Source organism: Phragmites australis, chromosome 7, assembly GCF_958298935.1.
Source record: "Phragmites australis chromosome 7, lpPhrAust1.1, whole genome shotgun sequence".
Lineage (NCBI taxonomy): Eukaryota > Viridiplantae > Streptophyta > Magnoliopsida > Poales > Poaceae > Phragmites > Phragmites australis.
The window spans coordinates 29,806,879-29,818,930 of NC_084927.1; the positions used below are offsets into that span (position 1 = coordinate 29,806,879).

Consider the following 12,052-nt stretch of genomic DNA (forward strand, 5'->3'; position numbering starts at 1 on the left):
ACGCCCCGTGCGATCCGAACCTATCTAAATTCCGGTGCATTTACTTCTTCTTGCACTAGGTCAACACCCCCACCACCGGCCGTTGCATTCATTCCCATTTATTTCTCTGACGAACGTATTCAGAATCATCCCCCGGCTGAATCTCTAAAAAGGGGTCTCTCGGGATCCCTGCGACTGAAATTAATCCTCCGACATACCCCCTCCTCATTCTCCCTATCCAGAGCCGCACGCGAACAACAGAACCAAGCAACAAGCTGTCGCCCGTCTTTTCCTATTGTGCCGGCCAAATTAGATGAAATCCAACTAGATTCAAGCACGCCGAGCTTAGGGGAGAGTAGCTAGAGGTCACATGAAGCTTCATCGGCCTTCCTTTAGGTGAATCCATCCCTTCCCCGAGCAAATCAGTGAACGCGCAACTGTCTTCTTCGTCTCTAGTGGCTAGCTCTACCCCCTCATCGATGGACCAACACCACCCGAGCCATTCCTTCCCAACCTGCTGCGCGGCAAGCACTGTCCGACCCCAATGAACATTTTGCGTGTGCTTTTTTTCTCGTAGCACGACACCGGCTCGGCCAACCACGTGTGTCAACCACTGCCTCGACTGGGTGCTTGCCACCGGCCATCGTCTGGCAAGGCTCGTCAAACCGTAACCCCTCAAATGAGCTCGCAGTTGTGTCCTGGTACTACTGCAGGGCTCTGTTGGCCGCCCCATCGGCGAGATCACCGCCGGCAAGGCCGCCGTCATGTCCTAGGTGCGCACCGACAAATTGTCATGGTCGTGTTGACTGAGGTCAAACCTGACCCGGTCAACTGGACCTCAGGTCCCACCTTGCCATGTCTATGGCTGGGTCAGCCTATGTTGTTTTTGCAACTAGAGAAGGAGGGGTCCATTGTGGCCTCTATGTGACCAGCGAGAGAGATGACATGATAGCCAATGGTAAAAATCAGGTAACATGGTAATCACGATGGCAAAACCACTTATAAATTCGATCACATGAGGTTATGTGATTGATATTTGAAGTTTGGGAGTAAAACAAATGATTTAATAGTTCAGAGGATATCCAGATCACCGGCATAATTTGAGAGATAAAATTGATTTTTTTCCTTTAAAATATATTCAAATTCTATCAAGTTTTGCTGTCAAAATACTTTTGAAATTTGCCAAAATGCTTGATGTCAAAACAGAGGTAAAATCACAAAGTCCTAAGAAAAGTAGAGGTAAATCTACAAGAGCATATATATCTTTTTACAGCTGAATTAACACCATTAAGTGTTTTTAACGGAATAAGAGCAAACGTAATCTTCAGTTTGTAAAAGCAAAGGTAAAATCACAAAATCTGAAAAGTAAAGATAAAAGCACAACTAAACTCTAAAATAGAGGTAAGAACACAATTACCCCTTTGAAATTTGATGGTTCCAAGTTACACCTTTGAGCTGGTAGGCAAAGCGTCAGTTCTCAGCATATACAAGTCCGAGATACATCAGGTCAACTGTCGTGATTGCCCCGTGATATGGTGTTACGTCCGTATCAACAACGATTACACCAGGAAACGTCACTTGCTAAACTTTGCTTCGCTCCAAACATTTGCAATAGGGAATGCAGACCTTTAGGCAGAAAAAGGACAATCATCTGGGTGATGTAAAGGGTATATATTATATGAAGGAAAATATATCTTTAACAATAATGTTTCTTTTTTGAAAGCCTACACAGTGATGCTTCTGTGTTCAGTATCTTGCTCAGGAAACTGGTTTTGTTCCTGTATTGTTCCTGTACTATAATAGTTACAGATTTCGAAGTATCTAGCAGCCTGATTCCTGCTCGTGCATAAGAACAGCTGAACTATATACCAAACATTGCCCAGGGCAAGCAGGTATTCAACAATGTTCAGGCCTTTCTGTACTCAGCAATCCCGCATGGAGTCCGACAATTACAGATGAACCTCCATTGACATGGAGAGCATTGTTGCGGTTGGAAGTAGCACGAGTGGAAAAAAAAACACACCTGAAACATTTCTTGTCTTATTTACTGGTTCATATCATCGCTTACTCCATAACTTGAATTCCTAGCAAAACTGAGTCCAGCGAACCAAGCAATGCGCATCAATTGGATTCCAAGGACGAATACCCACCAAGATACCAAGCCACGAAGACTTTGCACCATCCAACCAGGTGCACTGATCTCGTCAGCCAACTGAAGACCTCTCATCAACTGGAGCACTCGATAGCCCTCATAAACAACAGGAGCCACCAACCATACCGGTGATTTCCAGTGCCAAGTAAGCATCTCAGTCAACATCTGTACTGATAGGAGTAAAAGATATGGCCCAAGCAGCACTGCAAATGGAATGAATGGTAGCTGTGGCTGCAGAGTGCCCCTACGAGATGCAAAAAGCAGGGCCAAAGGAGCAAGGAAGCCTAGTATGCTAGCAGCCAGATTCCACGACCTGTAAGAAGTTGGAATCTGCCTTTTGAGGTCGAAAATAGTGTTCCCTGGACGCCCACATGCATCGGCCATAAGGAAAAACAGCATTGCTCCCATGTTAAAAATGCAGTCAAGTCCAATTAGAGATAGAAAGCCAGCAATGTTAGGACCAAGAAATACTGAAGATAGTGGCAGCCATAAAGAAGGAACTATACCCGTAACCAACAGAATTGAAGGCCCTAATAGCCACATTGGCAGTTTGAATGCCATTTTCTGCACAGAAGGTTCATTTTTCACCTCCACGACATCTTGATCACTCTGGAGGATCGGAATCTCTGGGGCTTCTTCTGTATCAATAGGTTCAATAACATTTGTTCCCTTGATAATGCTAGCATCATCCTCCGCAGAAGCATATGGAAGAGAGGACTCCCAAGACAAATTCTTGGTGCATCGCAACACAAGATTTTCAAAATGGCCTGATTGCAAAGGGTTCCAATGAAGAGACCTTGACAAACTGATTTGTCCGTTGTCATGAACCCTCACCCTAACAAATGTTTTGCTGAATTTTATTTGCGAACAAAGCAAAGAGGCCATGATATAGGATGTCAATTTCGCGTCTTGGGAGCTGTAAAGAAGTGAATAAATCAGTATCTCTGGTGTCTGAATTATTATGAGGTATTTAGCAGTCAAGAGAAATTCAAAGAATGGTCTATCAAGAAATCCACAAGCTAATCCAGATTGCTGGCATGTTGAGAACAATAAAATAAACAAAATTTTAGAGTAACAGTTGGGTCAGTATTTGATTGCTTTTCCAGCTGACTCAACCATCTATTGGATTGCACTCAATCAAATATATCAGTGAATGAAACAAGTGGGCTGTACATACAAGAATTATGACACCTAAAGAAGGTAGTGAAATAGCCAAATATTTTCACAAGGTCTAATGGTCTACAAAACTTAACATAATCAGTTATGATTTCAGTCAATGTTTCAATAAGATTTTAATTCATTTGATTTTCAATAACCGAACTCCATGTTCAGATCTTGTAGTCTTGTGTTAATTTTCTAAATACCCTTAAATACTGTTACAACATAAGCATATAGGTTACATTCCTAACTTCCGAGGCAGGTAAGATAATATGATAAAACATGCTACCAAAAGATGGAACTCATTTGTCTCACCGATATAGCGATATCTCATTAAAGACACATTGCTATCAAATGTCAATTCAACAGTCAAGAAGGCTGGTCACAATATCACATACTGCTATAGTTTCAACTTTCAAGTACAACACTGACGGCCTGAAGCCAATGCCCAAGTGCTTATAAATGCACAAAGATGAAATATATATTTTTTGGAGATAATCATCTCTGTTATACGACAATAAGTTAAGAATCACCAGAGTTGAAACATCAACTGCACAAAGTGCCAACTAGTTAAATCTAATAACATGAAATTCAAGAGAAAGGTGAAGGCGTGAAGCCTCAAAAGGTTATTTGCACAGACCTGCAACATTTTCATGGATTGATGGGATCCGTTATAAATTCAAGGAACAGGTTGTTGTACAGATAATTTACCTAAGAAAATGTCTTAACAGACATGTTTGATGAGAATACTAAAAATCAGAATCTAAGTTACATAAGTCTCAGCAGAACTGAGAACGAGATTTGTGGTAACAAAACAAACGAGAACAGTAGCATCGAAATCCCCAGACCCGCAGAATAAACGATCTGTTATCTGTAGTTCTGTACATGTCAAAATTCTGACCATCCAGTCCTAATCGAATAAAGATGTGTAACAGTTCAACAGTTACCACTAATTCTGATCCTTTTTGCTAAAGTATAATGATAGAAGAAACTCAGTCATGAACAAAATACTCAGACTTACACTTACTTATACTGTCAATCTGTCATACATAAAACATAACGGACATCCCAACGGATTTTTAGGCAATGACCCAAGTACGAAGAATCCAAAAGTCCTTTATTTTGGTGATCCTACACAGCTTCTCAAGCAAATGCCCCGATGCAGGAGCATAAAAACCCAAAATAAACTCGAATCGAACAAATACGAGGCTTTGCCGCTTTGGGTACGTAAAAGGCGGGTTGATCGTACCTGGTTTCCCACGCCCGCGCTTACCGTATGCAAATCGTAAACGCAGGCGTGCGAAATACCCTAATCATTTCTAAACAAACTCAACGACTTCCACCTTACTACCCCCCCCCCCCCCGCGTACATAGTAGAAGCGAGGCGTGAATGGAACAGAACGGAAGGCTTACCGGATTGGAGTTCCCTCGGCTTCTCGCCGGAGCCCGGTGGAGCGGAAGCCCCCGGACTCTCCGGTCTCCGCTTCGCAGCGCCCGACGCAGGGTCGCGGCGATTCGCCAAAGGGAAGGCGGAGGTGAAGCAGCACGGCCCAATAAGGATTAAGCAATGATGAACTAGGTGGGCTGTTTGAACTACGGAATTCTCCCTATGGGTTTTTTAACTGTGCAGCCGTATTTAAGCCATACGTGTTTCATCGTGTATTATGATTTACAATCTGTAAGTTAAAATAAATAATTTATTATCTTAATCTAGCTTGTAATAATTTAGTCTTCAGATTGTAACAATCTAGCAATCTGAGTTTTATCAGCTTCAGCAAATTTAACAATCTAGCTTTTATAATCCAGTTTCTTATGATCCAAAATCTAAAAACCGTTTTTTTACAATCTCAAGCTAAAATAAACAGGCTCTTAAGGTAGCGGGTGTGTAAAAAAATTACGGTTATTGTGCTTTAGGATTGGTGCTATGCTAGAAGCGATGGACATGATTGCCTCTTCCACCTCTTCTCATCCTATCTCATCCCGATCTCGCCCTCCCGAGCGTCACCACTGCTAGGGTTTAGGGTTGACGTGGACTCCTATCTGGCGACATCAACTTCAACGAGGTCATCGTCTCTGACGAGGTTAGAGTTGTGGGGTTGGGTTAGGGTTTGGGAGAGCTTCAGCTCTAGAGGGAGCTCCGGGGAAGAAGGTCGATCGGTGATGAAGGAGTCGGCAAAGAAGACAAGAACAAGATATACAAGAAGAAGTATTCGAGTCACGCTCATATTGGCGATGAGTGGGATTCAAACTTTGACTCCGATTTCGATGATGAAGGAGTCGCCGTCATCGTCATTCGTGCCCCTACACCAACAAAATCACTCTTTGCCGACATGAGCGATGACGACACCCCCACATGCCTTATGGCAAAAAGGCGGAAGGTAAAATCACATCTCAAGATTCTAGTAGTGATAATGATAGTAATAGTTGTAATGAAAGCATGTTTGGGCATTTGAATTCTTGCCAAGCTGCGATTTACGTTCTTTACTCTTGAAGTTTCGTGCTTCCAGATGGCAAGAGGTCACCCATAGAGCACCCAATCTTTGTGGAGTGCCACGGGAAGTTTGTATTACCCGTGATTTGAGTAAGAACCCTAGCTCGATCTTTGTGGTCACTTGAGTGAGGATAGAGTTAAAAAAGACCCGACTCTTTGTGAGCTCCTCAACAGAGACGTATGCACTTCTTGTGAGGTGACCGAACTTTGGGAACAAATCTTGTCTCCATTTAATCCGAATTGAGACGGAGTTTTCGGACATTGTCTGATCCGCTGCAGAATTTTAATTTTCAGGAACGACTATTCACCCACTCTAGTCGATATTAAATACTTTCACAAAAAAGTACTCATAAATGATTGGGACCATGCATTGCTCGGTGATTGCTCCATTTATTGTTTAGGTGGATTCCACTGTTGATTGCACCGATCAAGCCAACTTATCACTGTACTCGTTTGTTTTTCACATATTCCCGTTATAGTACTATGAACCAAACTAGACGAACAGATAAGATACTCCTATATGAGAGCCAAAAGTATCGATCTCGAGAAATCAGATCCTCTAACTTAGAATAGGAAGGTCACTTAGGAAAAGTAGAATGAACAGTAATTCGTGAGACAGCGAATACTGATTTGCAGTAAACTAATGCACCGATACTGTAACATAATTACTGTTCATGAATTATTGTACTGGTCTTGCTGTAACGAGGGAACCGCACCAGTTCTATTCCTCCACTGTAGCAGTATTATAACATAAGTAAATCACGGCTACTATTCATAGATGACTTATCTTTTTAAGTTAGGGTCTAGTTCCCGATCTCAATGGGGACCTCACCGAACTGGATTAGTTCGACTGAGCTTTTGCATAATAGTGTTAGTTCCAGCGAATTATTAGGCGCCACCGGTGGCAGCATTATCATGAGCACAGTGAGCTGGAATCAGTACTCCAACCAAATGTAGCACGGGGTATTTGCATTTTTTATGTTGTGATCGCGTACATGAATCATCTTTTTAAAATCCTTTTGCTTTGTTTGATCAGGGCATGCATCGTGCTGCGCTCGTCAACTGTAGCAGTGCACGCGTTCCATTTGATATACGCAACACGTGAGGTACAAATACGGACATGCGGATATCTTCCAAACGTGAACAGTGCGTGAGGAGAGGTTAATGCATGGTTGCCTCATTGCCTTGCAAGCTAATCGCCGTCTTTTCGAGTAAACTTCAATTGCAACGTCTTCTGTTGATTCACAGTAGACTGAAACCTCATTAGGGATTGGAATTTCAAATCACATTAATCCTGGAAAACGCTGGGTCGATTTGCAGAGCAAGACGATGGTTCGTGCAGGAGCTGATGTACGGTGTGATGTGGCGATGGATACGTACGGGATCGTACGCTGGCCGGAGGAGAACAGCTGTCAAGCTGTGGATATGGCCGAGGGGCTCTGCCGATGGACTCGTGCCTAGACTCTGAACCGAGCCCACAGCCACAAATGCAAAAGAAGCTGAAAACCCTACCGAAAGAAGTTGTCGAATTGTTCAAGATCAAGAACGCAAACATCTTCACCAGAGACAGATTTTGGTAGAGGAATGCTTGGGGCTTGGATTTTGTTTAGCATGTACTAATCCGCAAAGTAAGACGAGCGATTATCTCGGGTCTTTGCAGTGGATACTACACAGTGGGTCTGCGTTAACGCTGAAGCGTCGTCACGGTCGTCCAGTGTATACTGATGGGTACTTGCTTCACTAACTTCTTCACAGAAGATGGCTGCGAACTCAGCCATACTGTCAGTTTAAGGGAAAAAAAAACCTCAGCCATACTGGTATGTACGACCTGAAACAGCATATACAGCCATACAGGAACCTCCTGCTAATACCTAAAATTCTCCCAAGAGCGACTCATTGGGATTAGCCTTTGAACACGACTGATGAGACAGACGAGTAAAGAAAAATCTGAAGGCAAAGGAAAAGAGACATGACAGTCACTTAAAAATTGCCCGTCCTTCCGTGCACTGAAACGAGCGAATGGAACAGAAGTGGAGCAGAACACATATGGAAGTAACTCTGCCATTTTACCTCTGTTAGATTAGATAGTATCAGAAATTGGCTCATGGCACATGAGGCCTGCTAGATAGCCTTTTCCATAATTCTTTATGGTAGTTGAAAAATCTGAAGTATTTTTTCTGGAGAACTATGTGCTGTTGTTGATCATTCAGAATTGCGACAAAAGCAAAATTTGCTAATTGCACGCGTTGCAAGAGGGAATGAAGCGAAAGCAAGAGGTACTCCACTATTAGTATTTGGTTGCTTGCAATCAGATAGTTATCAACCAATTTGTTCTATCACTTTAGGATACAAAGTATCATAATCACCTTGTTCCCTGCTTGCCTGTTGCAGATTGGAAACAGACCTGTAGCAGGTAGACGTAGACACTGAGATACCAACAGTGGGAGAAGATTGGCAATACTCCTATGTGATAAGAGATGTTAAAGGAGGCAAACAACTCTTGGTGTTTCGCAAGTATAGCTGCAGGAGTGCAGGTTTTCGTGCCTATCACCATTTCCACAAGGTCTGTGTGGTACTTTCAGTAAGCTGGGGACCAAAGTCCATATGCTACATTTCTTTACAAGACCCAAGATTGATTGAAACAGTGACAGCTAACTGCGAATAATCAATCATATGATAATAGTGATAGCTAACTGGGAATACTCATATGGTAATAGCGACCTCCCAAAATGTGATGACCAACATGCCATGAACCAAATCCAAAGATAGATTGTGTTCCCTTTTTATATGCTAAAAAGGCTCTCCAACCTAAAAGTAAAACACAGGTACAGCAGGCTTAACGAATAGCAAGTAGACCCCAGCCATATGTGAGCTGATCAAAGAGTCCTCCAGTAAATGGCAGTGCAGCCGTAGGCTCATAGCAGGTTTATTTTTTAGTTATTTATCACATTTTTCATCATGGGACTTAGCTGCCTGTCTTAACAATAAAACTCTATCAAGGACCATTTTTATTTCACACAGCTATATGACTTGCTCACTAGTACCTGTTTGATTGAGAACTACAGGTCCCAAAGCACGAGGGATAGGATATGATTTCGTGCCTATTAATGCTGTCGAGTAACTTCCTGTGTATCTACTTCAAATTTCCAATACATAAGCACAGAAGAAAACTTAGTTCAACTTCCAGAATGGTTAGGGTGATTCAGTTCTACAATATGATTCAGTCCAGCTAGTCTTTTGAGATTTCAGAAGTCCAAACAGTGACTATGAACACACATCACGTACAAATGATTGTACAAGATTAGAAAAACAGAATGTAAATGAACTCATCACATACAAACAATAATTGAAGAAAAAAGATGAGTAAAAAATAGTGCAAATAATAAGCAGGAACAGCTGGTACCAGTCAAAGTATCGATGCTAAGTGTATACTTCTGCTTGTGGTTTTATTCTTTCCAGTAGCTTCTCGGCTTCAATAAAACCCCCTAAGGGTCCCAGAGGTGTATATTTAACTTGCCTCCAACTGTTATATGAAGTGGTATAAATGATTTTAAATGGGAGGTAAATGTCCTATTCAAAATATCAATCTCACTATTTGCGAAAAGGAACGCATTAACCTCTGAACTCGCGTACCTGGGCATAAATGGCAGTGCCAGGCAATGAAGATGAAGGTGATCAACACTATTAAATGGGGGCTGATGAAACCCAAACCTACAAGACAGGCCACACATACAAGAGAACGAACAGTAAGGAAGCAGAATAAGTATCTTGTGATATAAAAAATATTAATAATGTTGCCAGCATATTAGACAGCGTTGGAGAAGATATACAACACAACAGATAATATACATTCCTTTTGGCAATACCTTTCTTCCTCAGAATTGGGAGCATCTTGATTGAGCAAGTCTTTCCCCACCTTCACCATGTGACTGACTGAAAACAACAAAAAATACTGCAGTTCACACTTCACCAACCAGTACAGGTTGCACTATCATACATAATGAAATGCAGTAGCAAGCCAGGGTTATATGATGCAAGAAGCCAGACAGTACCCACCTAACTGGTGATCATCTTTGGTTCTGTGGATGCTATTTACAGTTGGTATATGCTCAATGGGTATGACAAGATAGTGCCTGCAAACATTGCACAGCATAAAACACTATAAAACAAATCTTCGCACAAAGAAATTGTGCATGTACAAGCACAAGCTCACCAGAAAAATAATGAATCAATAGTTTCTTCTGGTCGACAATAGAAGAACTGAACTCACGTTTGGCGCTAAGAGTAAATCATGGGCAAAATTGCTCTCACATGTCAAAGGCTTATCAAAGACAAAACCAGTAAGAAGAGGTCAACATTTCGTGTTATCTTTGCATCAAGTACATAATGGTGTTGCAAACCAAAGGTCAAGGTTCATCTCGCAAAATATTGTTCTTCAACTGTAAAGCAACTATGCCACTGGTACGTGCAAACTAAAACGCCCAATTGTAAAGATATACGGTGTGTTGGTCTGCATAAGATAGTAAAACATATGATGATGTCTTATGCAAATACTCTGACATCTTCTTGCAAGCAAAGGTGGTGCTTCTGCTTGTGTATCCCAGCAGTCATTATAAACGAACAAGAATTTGAGAATAGGTACCCCACACTACTAGGCTCTCAACATGAGCAGTTGTGTTCCAGAGAATACCCAAACTCATACAATAGTCAAGATGCGACTAGCAATAAGGAACAACCACAATTCCAGTGCATCTCTTTGAAAATGAGCGCTAAGCATAAGGGGCATAATTTGCAACGATGTTAAGGTGTCCAAGCTCTTAAAAGATCGTCAGGCAAGTAGCTTCAAGACCTTAACTGATACTTGACGACGGGCAACTACGCGACAAGCTTAACACAATCAGTTCAAAAGGGACATTACTTACACACACACACACAAGCAAGCAAGCAGCCTAGCACGCAGAACAATAATCTCCAATCGAATACTTCCACCTTTCCCTACTTGGAAAGATGGCCAATTCAACCTAAAACGCGTTGCTCGCGATGCTCGCCAGGTGTTCGACGAAATGAACCAAGACCTAGTGCGTCCGAACGAACAAAGGCAGTCCCAGCATGTACCTGAACGCCGACGGATTGATGTCCCGGAACGCCACGACCTTGTCATCCTGCGCACAGAAGAAAAAAGGGTCACTTTTTTAACAGCCAAGGCAACAGATGGGAGTGACTAGATCGGAGGTGACGATGGGGTGCGCGGGTACGGAACGGCGTATAGGAGGGCGGTAGTGGAGGTGGGGGCGCGACGGGCGATGCCGCAGAACATGCACCCGTCGGCCATCGGCGTCCGCTCCGACATCCGATTCGCCACGCGGCTGCCCCCGAAGCAGAAGGACTTCTTCATGGCGCCTCCCGCGGGTTGCTCCGGGTGGGTCGGTGAGGTCGACGGGACGACGCCCGAAGCAGCGCAGACCTGACCGATTCAGCAGCGCTAGGCCCGGACGTGGCGGCCGCCTCGGGGATGCCGCCGTCGTGTCGGTCGTCGTCGGAGCCTCGAAGTGGGCCTATGCAATCAACCGGGCCGGAATTTATAATTTTAGATGGGCCAAGGCCCACTATTCACCTCGGGTTAGGCTCAATGAACGGGGGCTCTCCCAGCCGAATTCGACATATTTCCTGTGACGGTAAGTGCCTTTGTTTTTGTTTTTTTGAGAGGGTAGAAAATTCTTTAGACCACAGGGGCTTTGTTTTTTGGTGGGATGCATAAAAATATGGAAGAAGAGGGAGAATTTAGGGGTGAAGATATAATACAAAAAATTTACTAGTCCTTGCGGACGATAAACGAGATATCTAGCTAGGTGAACCCTTATTTTTATAGCCTAGCTAACCATTGATTCATGCCTGGGGTGTAAGGCTGAAACACCATGGAAAATGTCTATGTGATCCTACCATTTACTACCCAAGGGACTCATGTTCACATCATGGTCAAACCCGTGCACGTGTGGCGATGCCTGAGCATCAACACCCTAGTTTTTTATACATATTCTATCATAGACATCTCGCCCTAGGAAGTACCGAGGAACCTCAGGTCCGGCAACATTCAATGTCTCTCTCTTCCTCTCAGGATGCTTAACCTCCCCACATGATGTGAAGTTCAGAGTCAAACTCTGAAAGCTAAACGGCATCGGCGACCACTATCTGGGTGGACTATTTCCCTCAGGGTCCGAGTGGTGCGACCAGACCTGACCATGACCACGGGGGAGCTTGGGGGCTACTGTTGG

The 12,052-nt window shown here is 43.2% G+C and overlaps 2 protein-coding genes across 5 annotated transcripts; both read right to left on the bottom strand.

Annotated features, from left to right (window-relative positions):
* Positions 1–1,635: 1,635 nt before the first annotated feature.
* Positions 1,636–3,016, bottom strand: LOC133924652 (uncharacterized). The gene has a single exon (XM_062370288.1). The coding sequence runs from the start codon at positions 3,014–3,016 to the stop codon at positions 2,024–2,026; it is 993 nt and encodes a 330-aa protein (XP_062226272.1). The 3' UTR covers positions 1,636–2,023.
* On the bottom strand, positions 2,952–11,339 carry LOC133924653 (bifunctional adenosine 5'-phosphosulfate phosphorylase/adenylylsulfatase HINT4). Of its 4 annotated transcripts, none has more exons than XM_062370292.1 (7): positions 11,041–11,339; positions 10,896–10,942; positions 9,837–9,913; positions 9,647–9,713; positions 9,414–9,491; positions 9,184–9,303; positions 2,952–3,047 (listed from the first exon to the last, which is right to left on the bottom strand). In XM_062370292.1, exons 1-6 carry the CDS (start codon positions 11,173–11,175, stop codon positions 9,201–9,203), a joined length of 507 nt encoding a protein of 168 aa, XP_062226276.1. In that variant the 5' UTR covers positions 11,176–11,339; the 3' UTR covers positions 2,952–3,047; positions 9,184–9,200. The 4 variants fall into 4 exon arrangements, with proteins under 4 accessions (XP_062226276.1, XP_062226277.1, XP_062226274.1 ...); XM_062370293.1 differs by lacking the exon at positions 2,952–3,047 and adding an exon at positions 8,166–8,184; XM_062370290.1 differs by lacking the exon at positions 2,952–3,047 and adding an exon at positions 8,225–8,243.
* Positions 11,340–12,052: the final 713 nt, after the last annotated feature.